Here is an 18,924-nt window from a genome sequence, read left to right as displayed (position 1 = left end):
TCTATTCTAGACATTCCCTAATAAACCAGTTACCTATCTTTAGAAACTTAAGTTGTTTCCAAGATTTTCCCTATTAGAAACAAGGGCAAGAAAAATATCCACATCACTAAAACTTTACAAACATATATGATTGTGTCCTTACAATAAATTCCTAAAAGTTGAATTGCTTGGTTAAAGGAAACACATTTTAAGGGCTTTCGATATGTGTCACCAGATTATCATCCAGAAAGACTATATTACCACCCTCTGATAATAAGGGTATAAATGTTCCTGTCTCCTTAGGAACATGTAGAATTTTTGCTTGCTTGCTTGCTTTTTAAACAAAATATTTGCCACTTTGATAAAAGAAAAATACTATTTCATTATTTTAATTTGCACTTCTTTATTTCAGATAAGACTAAACATTATTTTTATATTGTGGCTATTTATATTGTGAAATTCCTGCTCATAATCTCTTTAAACAAAGAGGATCTAGAATCTACACAATGTTCATACATGTGTAATATTTCAGAATTCCACTGGAGGGAAAAGAAATCTTTACTTGGAAATTAAATTCTAATTTTCTAAAATAAAAGCAACAAAGCTGTTTCCCAAACCAGTAAGCACTGGGTAGATGAGAGTTACTTAGATTTTCAAAGAACAATAATAAATAATGACCCTAACTGCCATGATCCAAGAGAAGTGTGGCTGTGACCCCTCCCCATTAAGTCACTGACATAGGGGCCTGCCAGGGCATGGAGAAACTTTGTGGTGTGGAACCAAGTGGCAAGAAAGATTTTTGGCTCTACTCCTTAAGAGCAGTGGGACCTTTAGCCTCTTCAGCCACAGTTACTTATCTCATTCATAAAACACAGTGACAATATTATCTGCCTGAGAGTCATTGCAAAGATTAAAATTCAGTGAAACAACAGTAGTAAAGTACACAGCACACAAAGCACACTCAATACTCAGTAGCTAATTGAATTACTCTCCTTTTTTCCACCACCTTACCCTACTCAGAATCTCCCAAGGCCTATTTGTGACTCATTATTTAGGTTCTGCATTTTCTATTTATACTTCTTCTTCCTCTTCCTTTTCCTTGGCCTGTCCCTTTCTACCTTCTCTATCTTATTATCCCATCCTCAGACCAAACTGATCTTGGTAGACACAATATTTTCCCCCTATTATCTGCCATCCTTATGTAGATATTTTAAAATTTCATGATTCTGAAAATCAACAACTGCCGACATTGAAATATTTGAAAAGAATTTACAAAATTTAAATTAGGCACTTAAAAAAAACAACAAGCAATAAAATTTTGGGCAGCTCAGTAATTCTCTCCTTCAAGTGGCAGTCAAATGTCTTTCACAGAAATTTTTTTAAAAGCTTCCCTTCCTTGGAGCTCTATAATCAACCTACAATAGATGTTCCAAGAAGGAGAGAATGGCTTTGGGACTTCAGCTACTGCTTTCTAGAATAGACCATTCTTTCTCCCCAGTGTTTGTACTTTTGGCTTCTGTGTAAATATGTCCTTAATACATATTAGCATTCTTGGGCAGGAAGGACAGAAAACAGCACCCATCCTAAACCTCAGCCTGTCACTGAGGTCACTTAATTCAAAGTTGCCTTTCAAAGAATAAATACAATGTTTACTCACCATCCAAGATCCATCCTGGTTATGTCCACCGTTGGGCTAATGTCTAGGAATGACCTTACTCGTCTCTGTCTGTGCTAGTTCGCGTTACAGTGGAAGGAGGAGCAATCCCTCTCGCCCTGTGAAAGCCTTCCTTCTCAATGACTCTATACCCTGTACTTTTCTTTAACAAAAGTTGTTCCTCTTTCCTCTTTTGTCAGAGTTAGCTGACACTTGTGGAAGAAATTTAACCTTTTCCTCGCATTTGAATTCATTGACCTAGCTCTACTTATATGTTTAAAGAAATAATTCAGTGGCTTGAGTTCCAGACACAACATGAAGATGAGGCGGACTAAAAATCCTCTCTCTTGAGCCCTGGCTGGTGTGGCTCAGTGGATTGAGTGCTGGCCTACAAACCAAAGGGTGGCTGATTTGATTCCCTGTCAGGGCACATGCCTGGGTTGTGGGCCAGGTTCCCAAGTAGGGGGCGCATGAGAAGCAACCACACATTGATGTTTCTCTCCCTCTCTTTCTCCCTCCCTTCACCTCTCTAAAAATAAATAAATAAAATCTTTTAAAAAAATCCTCCCTCTTGAAATTCCCTCAAAAAACAAACAACAACAACCAAAAAACAATTAGAAAGTAAGATACTTAAAAAGGGGGGGGGGGTGGGGGAGATCTCTGCATCTATAAGATAGAATAAAACAACATTTTATAGATTTGGGTAAGACAATAAAAAGTGTGATTTATTACGTACGTGGACTGGGAGCCAGTAGCTTTCCCCTGCTGATTTCCATCCCAAGATTATGGAGGATTTTAATGAACTCCGGGGACCCCGGGGTGTCCTCTTATGAGAGCTGTACAACCAAGGATGGAAAACAAAAGCCACTGCTTTTATTATTTCATTCCTACTATAACCAGAGATTAAATTGGTCAAAGAGATGATTCCTCAAATAGAAGCCTGGGGGAAAAAACAGTATCCTAAAATTAAGAGATATGTTTGTAAAGAAACATAAAAGTCATGAAGCAGAAACTATTACCAAAAGAAGTCACATGTAAACTAAAACGAGCACTATTAGGGAACTCATAGAGTTCAGAATGTCAAAAAATTTGAGAAGGTAAATTTTTATTCAGGTAAGTATTGCAAACATTTTAAACTCCAAAGACAAAAAAAAAAGCTAAAAAAAATTAAAAAGTAGAATGACTGCAAAGCAAGACAAACCAGCTTGACCTCTTACTCAACCCTAAATAACAAAAGAGTACAAAACAATATTTATAGAATTTTGAGGAAGAATTCTCTACCCAGATAAGATCCCAGTTAAGTATAAAGTCAATACAATTTAGTTCACAACAAATACTTTTAAAATGTATGAAGGCCATCGCTTTTCATTACTTTTTTTTTCAAAATCTTCAAAAGGCATAGTTATTATTATTTCCACTTAAATTCTGGGGTAATTTTGTCATATTTAAAAATAAGTCCTTCTTTAAGCATTTTAAGAACTTATCAGTGAATTTTAAATTGTGTTTTTTTCATTATCTATTTTACACATACTATAAGACAATACAGTTATTATTTTGCTTTAAATAGTTATCTTTTAATTAGCACATTTACATCTAAAATGGATTTTACTTACTTTTATTTATTCCATTTTATTTATTCCATTTTAATTTTTGTATACATCCAATTTTCTTACCTATTTCACATTCTTTCTGCCTGAAGTTTTTTTGTGTTTGTTTGTACATTTCTTGCAAAGTATGTATACCAGCAGTGAATTTCATAAGTATTTGTCTGAAAAAGTATTTCTCCATTACTTATGAAGAATATTTTTGCTGAGCACAGAACATGGGTTGACAGTTTTCTTTCAGCATTTTTAATATGTAACTATATTGTTTTCTTACTTGCATGGTTTCTGCAGGGTGGGAAGTTTCTGTAATTCATGTCCTTGTCCTTCTGCAGGTAATATTTTTTTTCTCTATGTATTTTCAAAATTATCTCTGTTATTTTATTGTTTTGAGTTTTTAAACAATTTATTTGAGCTTCCAATTGATATATTCTATTTTATTTACATCACAATCAGAATTTCTTAAGGGACTGTTAAGGAAATATTTTAAATTAAATTTATTGGGGTGACATTGGTTAATAAGATCGTGTAGATTTTATGTGTACATTTTTTTCTTGTTTTTAGTAGTTTGCATACTGGTATGGACTGAATTATGTTCCCCCAAAGTTCATACGTTGAAGTCCTAATCCCAGGTAACTCAGAATGTGACTGTATTTGTAGATATAGTCTTTAAAGAGGTGACTGAATTACAATGAGGTTGTTAAGGTGGCCCTTAATCCAATATGACAGGTACCCTTATAAGAAGAGAAAAAGACTCATGGATGACATCCATGGATAGAGAGATGAACATATGAAGAGAAAGCAAGAGGGTAGCCATCTGCAAACCAAGAGTAGATGCCTCAGACAAAGCAACCCCTGCTAGTACCTTGATCTTTAACTTGTAGCCTTCAGAACTGACATATGTATTTCTGCTGTTTAAGCCACCCAGTCTATGGAATTTTGTTATGGTAGCTTTAGGAAATGAATACAAATATGATATGCCTAGCACTGGGGTTTTGCTTTAGTTATTTATCCTTCATGGTGTCTTCTGAGCTTCTTAGATCTGTGGGGGGTTTTATTATTAAATACTTTTGAATTTTATTGATGTTCAAGTACAGTTTTCTGCCTTTCCCCCCTTCCAGACACCCCTACATCCCCCCCCTGTTTCTAGCCCCCTTGTATTTCTCAATGTATCCTTTATAGTTGTTCCTGTAAACCCTTCACCCTTTCTCCCCATTATCCCCTCCCCTCTCCCCTCTGGTTACTGTCAGATTGTTCTTAATTTCAATGTTTTTGGTTATATTTTGCTTGCTTGTTTGTTTTGTTGATTAGGTACCAGTTAAAGGTGAGATCATACAGTATTTGTCTTTCACCTCCTGGCTTATTTCACTTAGCATAATACTCTCCAGACCATCCATGCTGTCACGAAGGATAGGCGCTCCTTTCTGTTGAGTAGAATTCCATTATGTAAATGTATCATGGTTTTTTGATCCACTCATTTCCTGATGGGCACTTAGGTTGCTTCCAGCACTTGGCTATTGTAAATTGTGCTGCTATGAACACTGGGGTGCATAGGTTCTTTTGGATTGGTGTTTCAGGGTTCTTAGGATATAATCCCAGCAGTGGAGTTGTTGGGTCAAAAGACAGTTCCATTTTTAGTTTTCTGAGGAAATTCCATACTGTTTTCCACAGTGGCCTCACCAGTCTGCATTCCCACCAACAGTGCACTAGGGTTCCCTTTTCTCCGCATCCTCTCCAACACTTGTTATTTATTGTTTTGTTTATGATGGCCATTCTGACCAGTGTGAAGTGGTATCTCATTGTGGTTTTAATTTGCATCTCTCTGATGACTAGCAATACTGAGCATATTTTCATTTGTCTCTGAACCCTCTGCATGTCCTCCTGGAGAAGTGTCTGTTCAAGTCCTTTGCCCATTTTTTAATTTGGTTGCTTGTCTTCTTAGAGTGGAGTTGTGTGAGTTCTTTATATATTTTGGAGATCAAACCCTTGTCTGCAGAGTCATTGGCAAATATGTTTTCCCATACTGTTGGTTCTTTTTTCATTTTAATGCTGTTTTCTATGGAATGCAGAAGCTTTTTATTTTTATGAAGTCCCATTTGTTTATTCTTTCCTTTATGTCCTTTGCTCTAGGGGACATATCAGTGAAAATATTGCTGTGTGGAATATCTGAGATTTTCCTGCCTATGTTCTCCTGAAGGACTTTTATGGTAACTCGACTTATATTTAAGTCTTTTAACCACCTTGATTTTATTTTTGTGTATGGTGTAAGTCGGTGATCAAGTTTCATTTTTTTTTTTTTTGCATGTAACTGTCCAGCTCTCCCAATACCATTTGTTGAAGAGGCTATTTTTACTCCATTTTATGATGCTGCCTCCTTTGTCAAATATTAATTAACCATAGAGATTTGGGTTTATTTCTGGGTTCTCTATTCTGTTCCATTGGTTCACATGTCTGTTCTTATGCCAGCACCAGGCTGTTTTGTAATACAGCTTGATATCAGGTATTGTGATCCCACTTACTTTGTTATTCTTTCTCAAAATTGCTGCAGCTATTTGGGATCATTTATGGTTCCATATAAATTTTTGAACTGTTTGTTCTAGATCTGTGAAATATGCCACTGGTACTTTAATAGGGGTTGCATTGAATCTATAGATTGCTTTGGGTAGTATGGACATTTTGATGATGTTAATTCTTCCAATCCATGAGCATGGTACATGCTTCCCTTTGTTTGTGTCTTCCTTAATTTCTTTCTTCAGTGTTGTGTAGTTTTCTAAGTACAGGTCCTTTACCTCCTTGGTTAGGTTTATTCCTAGGTATTTTATTTTTCTTGTTTCTATATCACATGGGATTTGTTTCCTCATTTCTGTTTCTGATATTTCATTGTTGGTACAAAAATGCCTTTGATTTCTGAATATTGACTTTGGAGCCTGCCAAATTCATTTATTGGGTCAAGCCTTTTTTTATGGAGTCTATAGGATTTTCCATGTACACTATCATGTGATCTGCAAACAATGACAGTTTTATTTCCTCTTTTCCAATTTGGATACCTTTTATTTCCTTTTCTTGTCTGATTTCTGTGGCTAGGACTTCCAATACTATGTTGAATACAAGTGGTGAAAGTGGAGAACCTTGTCTTGTTCCTGATCTTAGTGGGAAAGTTTTTAGTTTTTGTCCATTGAGTATGATGTTGGCTGTAGGTCTCTCATATATGGTCTTTATTATGTTGAGGAATGCTCCCTCTATTCCCACTTTGCTGAGCGTTTTAATCATAAATGGGTGCTGTACCTTATCAAATGTTCTTTCCACATCTATTGATATGATCGTGTGATTTTTGTCTTAGTTTTTGCTTATGTGATGTATTATGTTTATTGACTTGTGAATATTTGTACTATCCTTGCATCCCTGGGATGAATCCCACTTGATCATGGTATATGATCTTTTTAATTGCTGGATGTGGTTTGCCAATATTTTGTTGAGGATTTTAGCATCTATGTTCATCAGCAATATTGGCCTGAAGTTTTCTTTCTTTGTGCACCTTTATCTGGCTTTGGGATTAGGATGATGATGACTTCATAAAAAGAGTTTGGGAGTCTTCCACCTTCTTGGATTTTTTGGAATACCCTGTGAACGATAGGGGTTAGCTCTTTGTTAAATGCTTTGTAGAATTCTCTTGACACCATCTGGTCCAGGGCTTTTGTGTGTTGGGAGTCTTTTGATTACTGCTTCAATTTCATCAGCTGTTATTGGTCTGTTCAGGCTTTCTGCTTCTTCTTCATTCAGTTTTGGAAGATTATATTTTTCTAGAAATGTGTCCATTTCACCTAGGTTTTCAAATTTCTTGGCATATAGTTCTTCGTAGTAATTTCTTACAATTCTTTGTATTTCTGTGGTATCAGTTGTAATCTCTCCTCTTTCATTTCTGATTGTGTTTAGTTGGGTCCTCTCTCTTTTTTTCCCGATGAGTCTGTTTTAAGGCTTATCAATTTTGTTTACCTTTTCAAAGGACCAGTTCCTGGATTTGTTGATCCTTTCAATTGTTCTTTTAGTCTCTATGTTGTCTAATCCTGCTCTGATCTTGGTTATTTCCATCCTTCTACTTGCTCTGGGCTGTCTTTGTTGTTTTTCCTTGAGTTTTTGTAAGCATAGGGTTAGGTTGTTTATTTGAAATGTTTCTATCTTTTTTTAGGTAGGCCTGTATCACTATGAACTTCCCTCTCAGGACTGCCTTCTCTGTGTCACATAAGTTTTGTATTGTTGTGAGTTCATTTTCATTTGTTTCCAGAAACTTTTTGATTTTTTCCCTAATCTCGTTCTTGACCCATTCATTGTTTAATAGCATGCTATTCAATCTCCATGTTTTTGAGTGTTTGTGAATTTTTTCCTTGAGGTTGGTTTCTAGTTTCATTCTAGAAACTAGAAAATGCTAGTTGTGGTCAGAGAAAATGCTTGATATGGTTTCAATATTCTTGAATTTGTTGAGCCTTGTTTTGTGTCCTATCATGTGGTTTATCTTTGAAAATGTTCCATGTGCGTTTGAAAAGAATGTGTATTTTGCTTCTTTGGGATGAAAGGCTCTATATATATCAGTTAAGTCCATTTCATCTAGGGCATTGTTCAATGCCACAATATCTTTGTTGATATTTTGTTCGGAAGATCTGTCCATCTTTGACAGTGGGGTGTTAAAATTCCCTACTATGATTGTGTTGCTGTCAATATCTTTCTTGAAGTCCTCCAAGATTTTCTTTATGTATTTGGGTGCTCCTATGTTGGGTGCATATATATTTACAAAGTTTATGTCTTCTTGGTGGATTCTTCCCTTGAGTATTCTGAAGTGACCTTCTGGGTCTCTTTTTATGGCCCTTATTTTGAAGTTTATTTTGTCTGATATTGAGTATTGCTACCCAAGTTTTTTTCTTCTGTCCATTTGCTTGGAATACTTGTTTCCAGCCCTTCACTTTCAGTCTGTGTAGGTCTTTTGTTCTCAGGTGGGTCTCTTACAGGCACTATATGTATGGGTCATTATTTCTTATCCATTGAGCTATCTATGTGTTTTGATTAGGCCATTTAATCCATTTACATTCAAGGTTATTATTGATAGGTACTTAATACCTGTGTTCCTCTCTCTCTCTTTTTCTTTTTGTTCTTAAAGCAGTCCCTTTAGCATCTCTTGCAGAGCTGGTTTGGTGGAGGTGTATTCTTTGAGGCTTCTTTTGTTTGGAAAACTCCTTATTTGTTCTTGCATTTTAATTGAGAGCCTTGCTGGATAGAGTAGTCTTGGTTGCCAGCCTTTGGTTTTCATTGCTTGGAATATTCCTTGCCTATCCCTTCTGGCTTGGAGTGTTTCCATTGAGAAGTCAGCTGTTTGTCTTATTGGGGCTCCCTTGTAGTTACTTCCTGTTTCTGCCTTGCTGCCTTTAAGATTCTCTCTTTGTCTTGGAATTTTGCCATTTTAATTATGATGTGTCTTGAAGTGAGTCTCTTTGGGTTCTTCTTGATTGGGAATCTCTGTGTTTCCTGGATTTGTGTGACTTTTTCTCCCATCGAATTAGGGAGGTTTTCCATCATTACTTTTTCAACAGGTTTTCTATCCCTTGCTCTTCTTCTCCTTCTGGTATCCCTATTATATAGATATTATTATGTTTCATGTTGTCTTGCAGCTCCTTTACCACTTCTTCATTCTTTCTCAGTCTCTTTTCCTTTTCTTGCTCTTTCTGGGTTTTTTTTTGTTTTGTTTTGTTTTTTGTATCTTGTCCTCCAGCTCACTGATTCAATGATCTGCTTTATCCAGCTTGCTTGTAATTCCTTCTAGTGTGTTTTTTATTTCCAAGATTTTATTGTTCACTTCTTCCTGGGTTTTGTTTATAGTTTCTATTTCCTTTTTCATGCTATTGTAGTTCTCACTCAGTTCCTTGTAGCTGTCTATGAGTTGCTTGAGCATCATTATAACCATTATTTTGAATTCTGTATCTGTTAGTTTGCTTACCTCCTTTTCATTTAGCTCTTTTAGTGGGGAGTCTTCCATTCCTTTTGATTGCATGTTCTCTTTTTGTCTCCCCATTTTAGGTGGCTCTTTTTGTTTGTTCTGTGCTTCCTGATGTTTCACTTTGCTAGCTGTCCTTGTAGGGTGAACTTCTATAGTAGGAATTCTATGGGGTTCAGTGGTGTGGTCTCTTTGATTTTGTCTGGATGCTCTAGGTTTGTCCTTTCTTCTGTTTGTGTGGGCTCTCTTACTGTACTTGGATTTTTACTTTTTGGTGGTTCCTTTGTTGGTGGTTTCTTTCCTCCAGCAGGTATACTGATACTCGCAGCTCCCACCTATTCTTGTATGTGATCAGTGGCAGGGGGTAGGCAAAATGGATTAAGACAGCGGGAGAGTATTTTATGGGATTTAAAGTACCAGCAAGTAGAGAAGAGATAGGAGATTCTTTGGATAAGTATAGAATTATCTGTGATATTTCACCCAACTAGCCACTTTTTATAAAAGGTGAAAGATAAGACTCTTGTTAGAGGGGAGGAGGATTGTGAACTGAATCCAGAAAACAGAGCACTTGTGCAAGGTTAGATGATGAGATACAGTGAGAGTAAAGGAGAGAAAGTAGGCATAGTGTGAGAGAGAACAGAGTTAACCACAACAATAATAATGCTCAGGAATAAAGTGAAGTGGGCTAAGATCAAGGAGGGTTGCTGTGTAGTGTGTACAATTGTATGGAACAATTATTTACAATAGTACTGGAACAACAATAATATGACAAGAAATATATGATTTGGATAACCAGAATAGAAAGTACCTGATCAACAGTTGTGTTTTATTGGAACACAAGTGAAGTGAAAGAAGGAAAATTAAAACACAATAAAGAGAGAATAAGGAGAACCAGTCAAACAATGCAATTAAACAGAGAAATAAAGCAAGGAAAACTAAACATAAGGAAGAGAAATAAAAAAATACTAATAAAATGAAAGTGGTAAAAATAATGAAAAAATAATAATAATACACATAAACAATAAAATGCCAGCTCTATGGGCTAGCAAAGTGACATTTGTCTCAGTTTCTCAATTTTTGCAGTTAGCCTGTGCTCCCCCTTTGGATCTGTCTCTGGACCTTTTGTAACTCCATGCCTTATTGTCTCACTTGGGGGAAGAAAACAAGGGAGAAAAAGAGAAAGGAAAGAAAAAAAACTAAGCCTCCTGCTGACTTTAAACCTGTTCAGTGAGTTCTGCTGGTCTTCCTGGATGCCACAGGAAGAGGGGGACTGGGCTTTGCTTTTTTCCCTTCCTATGGTTTTGAGAGGATTGGGACCAAGTCTGGGCTGAAATATTCACAGTTGCCCAGCCTCCGGCCCAGGTCCTCTCTGTGAGCTGCCAGGCTCAAATCAGCCACTCAGCCTCTGGGCACGCATTGCAAGCCAAGCTCTGGCACACGGTTCCACTTAGCCACTCAATCTCTGGGTGCATGCAGCTCAAATCCTCCTCAGGGCAAGCCAGCTGCTGCTCCAGAGTTCCTTACAAAGAAGCTGCCTGCCGTTCTTAACAAGCACACAGCTTTTCACACAGCCCAACTTTCCAACCAGTCCAGAAACTATCCACATCAGGGTCCAACACAGCCCAACTCCTCCCTTCTCATGGTGTTACCTGGCACCCCAATTTCTCTGGTGCCAGCACCCACAGTGGATGTACACTGCCTCTGTTTGTCTCCCACTTCATCTCTATTCCCCCCAGTGACCTCCATCATCCAGGTCCCTCCTGGTTCTGGGCTTCCCTCCCTGCTCTGGTAGGGGAGGGAGCTGGTGATCTAACTCTCCTCCCCATATCCTGCAGCAGGCGCTGGGCCAGGGGCCACAGCAGCCTAGGTCCCTGTGCAGATACCAGGGACCTTACTGTCCCAGCACAATCTCCTCACCATCTGTTTTTCTATGTCCTCTACAATTTTTGGCCTCCAAACTTCATATAAGCTGGGATTCCGTTGGCTGTTCACTCTGTTATCAGAAGATCGGTCTGAGTTGCAGGTTCATCCTGGTCAGGGAGCATGCAAGAGGCAGCTGGTCGATGTTTCTGTCTCATATCAACAGTTCTCTCCCTTTTTTCCTCCTTTCCTTCCTCTCTCTCTGATGCTCCAACAGCAGCAAAGCAGTCTAGATCTGTGGTTTGGGGTAGGCATTAGTTTTAGAAAATACTTGGCAATTATTGCTTCAAATATTTGTTCTATCTCATATTCTTTCTCTCTGCTCCATCTGGGATTCCAATTACATGTGTATTATACCATTTGATACTTTCCTTCAGCTTTTGGTTGCTGTGTTCTGTTTTTTCCCCATTTTATTTTTTCTCTTCTTCACCAGTTTATGCAACTTCTATTGACTTATTTTCAAGTTTCAAGATTATTTCTTTTGGATTTTGATTTTTATTGCCATTTTGTATGTGTCCCCCACTCCCCCCACATCCAATATTGAGTCCCTGTTTAGAGATGGAGTCTTTGAGAGAAAATTAGGCTTCGATGAGGCCACGAGGATGTGACAAGATTAGTGCTTATCTGAGAAGAGGTGCCCATAGAACTTTATTTCTCTCTTCCTCCACTGTGTGAGGACACAAGAAGACAGCCATCTGAAAGCCAGGTAGAGAGCTCTCATAAGAACCCAACCATGCATGCTGGCACCCTCATCTTGGACTTCCCAGGCTTCAGGACTGTGAGAAATAAATTTATGCTGTTTAAGCCACCCAGTCTAAGGCATTTTGTTATGATAGCCTGAGCAGACTAAGACAATCACACAATTTTTTTGATCAAAGTCAGATGTGTTATATTAAGATAATAGATCCTGAGGTAAATATGTTTTATCCTTAAAGATAGGCATGCCTTTCCTTTTGCTAGGCCCTTAGGAATGTTGGGTATTTGTGTTAGTTTTTTTCTGGAGTTGAATTGGATTTGAAGTTTATTGTTGCTATAATTAACCTTAGTGTACCACCGCTTCAACCATTTTTAGCAATACCTTGTGCAGAATATTTGCCAGAGTATTTCTCTCAGTATCTACTCTGTACTTTGCTTTATGTCTCTCTGCTTTGTTTTGAGACTTTCCTTTGTATTTCTCCCCAGGAAAAATCTGTCTTTTACAGCTTTCCTAGCTATATTCCATTCTTATTTTTACTTGATGCTTATAGAGTGGTTATGGGAGTGAGGGTAAGAAAGTCATAGTTCTCTGATGTTCTAATGGTTTCAGTTTTAGTCAGACATTGTCAGCCTGCTTCTTGTGGGCCTTCACTAGTGTTCCTGCCCTTCCTCCAGATCTAGTGCTGAGCCAGAATCTATTCCCAGTGCTAAATTTTTTTTCTTGTTTTGTCCCCCAGTTTCAGTGGACTCACACCAATGCCCTAAGGATACAGTTTTTGTTTTCATTATCCCTGCAGATTAAGCTTTCTGTTCCATAAGGGAGATAGAATAGATGGGTTTGGGCAGAGTTTTAGCACCAATTTCTGGTCCCCCTCATCCAGCCATCCCTGTAAGGAAAATTTTCACGGGATTACCTCTAATTTTTCTTGTGAGCTCCTGGAGAGGTTCTCACAAAAAAGGTGTAAAACCCCAGGGTCTTCACTGTATAACACTAGTTCACACTCAGCCTTTAGCAATTTATTACAATTTTCCAGCTGACTTTTGTTACTGGATTATATAGTAACTGGAGGCATTTGCATCAGGTAATTAAATGCTCTCATCTTGTTTTTCCATGTAGGATCTTCTATCTCCCTAAATTTGGAGCTACATGTTTGTCTTCTGACAGAAGTTCTGTTAAGGAGTACAGAATCTGTATTAGTTTGAGTTTTGTCCAGCATTTTCTTATTTTAAGGGTGGGAATAACTCTCTTATAGCTCTCTGCATCTCAGAGGTAAAACCAGAATTAGTCTTAATAATTTTTCATATGCAATTTTTGGGATCTAACAAAAATAACCAGACAGACAAGTTTGCTGAAAAGAAAGTCAACATACAATATAAACTGAATGTCTATATGCCAGCCACAAACAATAAAATTTTTTTAAATGATACAATTTACCATGAAACTATATTGATACTTAAAGAGAAACCCCATGAAGATGTGTATAATTTCTACCAAAAAATAAAAAATACAAAAAATATTGGGAGAAAGTAAAGAATATAAAAATACCTGGATGTATATAATAAGTTCAAAATTTGGAAGGCTCAATAACATAAAAATGACAACACCCCCCCACCCCAATTTGATCTATCAGTGTAAGGTACCCTAATTCAGAACCTACCAGATTTTTGTGAATATTAGCAAGCTGATTATAAAATGTGTGTGGAAGGACTTGCTCTAGTAGATATCAAGACTTGTTATAAAGTTATAATAATTAAAAGAGCGTGATTTTGGCACAAGAGTTGGGATAGAATAAAAAATAAAAAATCAGATCACATGTATACACACTTGACTTTTGGAAAAACTGACACTGCTGAATAGGGAAAGGAATCTGGATATCCCTATGAAAACAGTGAAACTTAACTCTCTACTTCACGCCTGAGTTTTATGTGGATTGTAGATCTAAATGTAAAAAGCAAAATATGCTCCTAGGAGACAACAGAGGAGAATACTTTAATAACCCTAGGGAAGGCAAGTATTTCTTAAATAAAACCCTAAAACCATAAGAATATTCAATGAAAAAGATTAATAAATTACCTTATTTTTTGATATAAATAATGAAAATATCTGTTTACCAAAAAAATATCATTAAGAGAGTAAAAAGGCAAATCACAAATTGGGAGAAGAGATTTTTACCCTATATAACCACAAAAATATTCTACATATGTATTCCATATCTAGAATACATAAGAAACTCCTACAAATCAATAAGAAAAGAATAGAACACTGAATAGATAAGTAAGCAAAAGATTCAATCAAAGCCAACAAAAGGATATTCAGAAGTCCAATTAACATTTGAAAAGGTGCTCAACTTCATTAATCATCAGAGAAATGCAAATAAACCACAATGCAATCCTTTTAAACACCCACTAGTAGAGCTATACAATGTAAACGACTGCCAATCACCTGGAGTGGAGGATGAAGAACGTGACTAGATATCTGATGACGATAAGATAGCGAAGATGGCTAAACTGACTTAGAAGGATTTTCATTCATATTAGACAATACAGAGGTGAACATGGAAGTCAAAAGTTGAGGCCTAGTTGAGAAAAAGCTCAGAAGACACTCAGTAGAGTTTTGTCAAGAAGAAACTCTTTGTCAGCACCTGTATTTATTTATTTATTTTTAATTGTTATTGTTGTTCAATTACAGTTGTCTGCATTTTCTCCCCACCTCTCTACCCCACCCCAGCCAAACCCACCTCCCTCCCTTGCTTCCACCTCCCCCTTGGTTTTGTCCATGTGTCCTTTATAGTAGTTCCTGAAAACCCTTGCCCCCATCGCCCCCTCCCCCTCTCCCCTGGATATTGTTAGATTGTTCTTAACTTCAATATTTCTGCGTATATTTTGTTTGTTTTTTTCTTTTATTGATTATGTTCCAGTTAAAGGTGAGATCATACGGTATTTGTCCCTCACCGCCTGGCTTATTTCACTTAGCATAATGCCCTCCAGTTCCATCCATGCTGTTGCAAAGGGTAGGAGCTCCTTCTTTCTCTCTGCTGCGTAGAATTCCATTATGTAAATGTACCATAATTTTTTGAGCCACTCATTTACTGATGGGCACTTAGGTTGCTTCCAGCATTTGACTATTATAAGTTGTGCTGCTATGAACATTGGGGTTCATAGGTTCTTTCGGACTGGTGTTTCAGGGCTCTTAGGATATAATACCAGCAGAGGAATAAGCACCTGTATTTAAAAGAGGATTGTAAGGAAGATCCAAGATGGTGGTGGAGTAGGTGGAAGCCACACTAACCTCCTCCCAGGACCAGACTGGAATTATAAGTAAATTATAGAAAAATTATCCTGAACAAACAACTGAACACTAGCTGGAGAGAAGCCTTATAACCAAACACTTAACAGAAGAAACCACATCACCACAACAAGACTGATAGGAAGTGCAGAGGCACAAGAGGACTGACTGAGCTCCCATAGGTGGCAGCTGAAATTCCTGGGGGGACTCCCCCTGAGAACTGTGGGGTCTAAGCCCCAAGTGGACTTCTGGCCAAGACAGAGGTATAGGTAGACACACTGTGCCTCCTCGCACAACCAAAAGGACAACAACAAATTTAAAAACAAAAAACAACCAGAACTGACAGAAACTCAGAAACTCAAACTGTATGGAAGTCTGACAACCAAACCGTTCAAGAAGAAACATTTATCCAGACCGGTAGGAGGGGAGGAGACAGGCAGCTGGGTGGAGAGGACTCACAGCAGGGCAGCAGCTGAAGGACTGGGGCTGGCAAGGCAGTGGCTGGCAGACCCAGCAAGGTGGCAGCTGGGGAACTGGGCAGTCCCACATTCACATGCAGATAAAGCGGGAGGAACAACTGGAGAGTGTGATAGACTGCCCAACGCAGGGTTCCCGTCCGGGGTCGGGGGAAGCCTCCAAACCTCTGACTGAAAAAACCTGTTGGGGAGAAACTCCCAGCCTCACAGAAGAGTTCTTTGGAGAGACCCACAGGGTCCTAGAATGTACACAAACCCACCCTCCTGGGAATCAGCACCAGAAGGGTCCAATTTGATTGTGGGTATCGGGGAAAGTGACTGAAAGCCGGCAGAAAGCAGAGCAAGCGGCATTGTTCCCTCTCCGATCCCTCCCCCACATACAGCATCACAAACAAGCAACATGGGTTGTCCTACCCTGGTGAACACCTAAGGCTCCACCCCTTACTATGTAACAGGCACACAGAAACAAAACAAAATAAAAAAAAAATGACACAAAGAACAGATCAAAATCTCCATAAAAAATACAACTAAGCAACAAAGAGATAGCCAACCTATCAGATGCACAGTTCAAAACACTGGTAATCAGGATGCTCACAGAATTGGTTGAATACAGTTGCAAATTAGAGGAAAAAATGAAGGCTATGAAAAGTGAAAAAATGGAAAATGTACAGGGGATCAACAGTGAAGGAAAGGAAACCAGAACTCAAATTAACAGATTGGAGCAGAAGGAAGAAAGAAACATTCAACTAGAACAGAAAGAAGAAACAAGATTCAAAAAAGTGAGGAGAGACTTAGGAACCTCCACGACATCTTTAAATGTTCCAAAATTTGAATCATAGGGGTGCCAGAAGGAGAAGAGGAAGAGCAAGAAATTGAAAACTTATTTGAGAAAATAATGAAGGAGAACTTTCCCAATCTGGCAAAGGAAATAGACTTTCAGGTAGTCCAGGAAGCTCAGAGAGTCCCAAAGATGTTGGACCCAAGGAGGAACACACCAAGGCACATAATTAAGTTACCCAAGATTAAAGATAAACAGAGAATCTTAAAAGCAGCAAGAGGAAAGGAATTACATACAAACCAGTTCCCATAAGACTATCAGCTGATTTTTCAAAAGAAACCTTACAGGCAAGAGGGGGCTGGAAAGAAGTATTCCAAATCATGAAAGGCAAGGACCTACATCCAAGATTACTCTCTCCGGCAAAGCTATCATTTAGAATGGAAGGGCAGATAAAGTGCTTCCCAGAAAAGGTCAAGTTAAAGGAGTTCATCATCACCAAGCCCTCATTATATGAAATGTTAAAGGGACTTATCTAAGAAAAAGAAGATCAAAACTATGAACAGTAAAATGACAACAAACTCACAGCTATTAACAACCAAACCTAAAAAAAACAAAAACAAAAACAAACTAAGCAAATAACTAGAACAGGAACAGAACCACAGAAATGGAGATCACATGTAGGCAAGGAATTATTATTTATTTCAGATGTTGCAGTCTTTATTTTGGATTGGTCCTAAATGGAGGCAAGTAATATATCAGACATAGGGTTATCAGCGGGGGAGTGGGAGGGGGAGAGACAGGGAAAAGGTACAGGGGATAAGTAGCATAAATGGTAGGTAGAAAATAGACAGGGGGAGGTTAAGAATAGTATAGGAAATGTAGAAGCCAAAGAACTTATACATATGACCCATAGACATGAAGTAAAGTGGTGGGGGCTGGGGGCAATGAGAGTGGGAGGTGGTATGCAGGGTGGACTGGAATAAAGAATGGGAAATGGGACCTATAATAGCACAATCAATAAAATATATTAAAAAATAAAAAATAAATAAGCACCAAATGGGACTCCCCATCATAGAGCACCAAAACTGGGACAGGAACCCAAATGACACCTGTCTGTGAAAGGTAGAGGGGCTTCCTTCTGCCAGGGAGAGATGACTAGAGATGCAGAGAGCATCTTAAGGGGACAACGTACCAAGTATCTATAGCCAGTTACCCAGGGCTCCAGCAGTAGGAGGGCAGAGCACGCCAGAGTGATGTGAAGAAAGTCTGGGATTGGTGCCGCTGGGGAGAGAGCTAAGGGTCAGCTGCCAGGATCCCTGTGCTGAGTCATTCCCCATAGTGCAGAAACCATCTTTCTCAAGCAATGCATTCCCCTCAATGTGGCATCAGCCTGGGAGGAAGTAATAGCCCCACCCACAGGAATCCCTACTGCACCATCCAATGGAGCTTATGCCAGGCTGCTAAGGAGTACAGCAGGAGGCTATTTCAGTGCATAAGCTGAGCAGAAAGCCTGCAGGCAAAGGCAGAACTCTGAGAGCTCTGAGACTTTAGCTGACCCTAGACCCAATGTGGGTAAAAGCCAGACTTGCTACACAGCTTGGTTCTTTCTGCATATACCCAGGCCCAAGAGGAAGTCACAAGTAGTGGATTGCTGATAGCTCCAAACAGATTGCCCAGGACCAGTCATAGGCAGTGTGTGACATAGATCTGTACCAGAGACTTTGCAAATCAACCTAATACATAGAAACAAAACAAAGAGACAGCCAAGATGGGAAAAAAAGAAACAGGCCCCAAAAGAACAAGAGAATTCTCCAGAAGAAGAGCTAAATGAAACAGAGGCAAGCAATATATCAGATATAGAGTTTAGAGTAAAGGGTATAAGGATACTCCACAGTGTGAAAAAATACATAGAAACCATAAAAAAGGACCAATCCAAAATAAAGACTGCAATATCTGAAATAAATAATACACTGGAAGAAATAAAAAAGTTAGATGAAGCAGAGGATCAAATCAGCAATATGGAAGATGAGGTAGAAAGAAACCACCCAAGCAGAGTAGCAAAAAGAAACAAGAATTTTAAAAAATGAGGAGAGTTTAAGAAGACTTTCAGACAACATGAAGCATAATAACAGTCACATCATGGGAATAACAGAGGGAGAAGAGAGTGAGCAAAGGATCAAGAATCTATTTGAAGAAATAATGACCAAAAACTTCCCTAATCTGGTGAAGGGAAAAGACACACAAGTCCAGGAAGCGCAGAGTCCCAAATCAGATGGATCCAAAAAGACCCAAACCAAGATACAACATAATTACAATGGCAAAGCTTAAAGACAAGGAAGGAGTCTTAAAAGCCAAAAGAGAAAAACAATTAGTTACCTACAAGGGAGCTCCTATAAGAAGGTCATCTGATTTCTTAACAGAAAAAATTCTATTCAGCAGTGATAGGCATGAAGCATTCAAGGTGATGAAAATCAAGGACCTACAACCAAGGCTGCTTTGCCCAGAAAAGCTATCATTTAAAATTAAGGGAGAAATGAAGAGCTTCACAGACAAA

The 18,924-nt window shown here is 38.4% G+C and overlaps 1 protein-coding gene across 2 annotated transcripts in view; it reads right to left on the bottom strand.

The window, feature by feature from the left end:
* CD86 (CD86 molecule) overlaps positions 1 to 18,924 on the bottom strand; it is a 99,586-nt gene that overhangs the window by 67,564 nt on the left and 13,098 nt on the right. Inside the window, exon 1 of one of the 2 annotated variants that reach the window (XM_045185894.2) lies at positions 1,637 to 1,767. The exons of the other annotated variant lie outside the window; for it this stretch is intronic. Within the exon in view, the coding sequence (XP_045041829.2) occupies positions 1,637 to 1,650 (14 nt within the window). The 5' untranslated portion in view covers positions 1,651 to 1,767. Of the gene's footprint in view, positions 1 to 1,636; positions 1,768 to 18,924 lie in introns of those variants that run through there. 2 annotated transcript variants of the gene reach the window in all.

Source organism: Desmodus rotundus, chromosome 2, assembly GCF_022682495.2.
Source record: "Desmodus rotundus isolate HL8 chromosome 2, HLdesRot8A.1, whole genome shotgun sequence".
In the NCBI taxonomy this organism is placed as follows: Eukaryota; Metazoa; Chordata; class Mammalia; order Chiroptera; family Phyllostomidae; genus Desmodus; species Desmodus rotundus.
The sequence above is the reverse complement of the archived record's forward strand: the minus strand, read 5'-3'. Positions and strand labels throughout refer to the sequence as shown.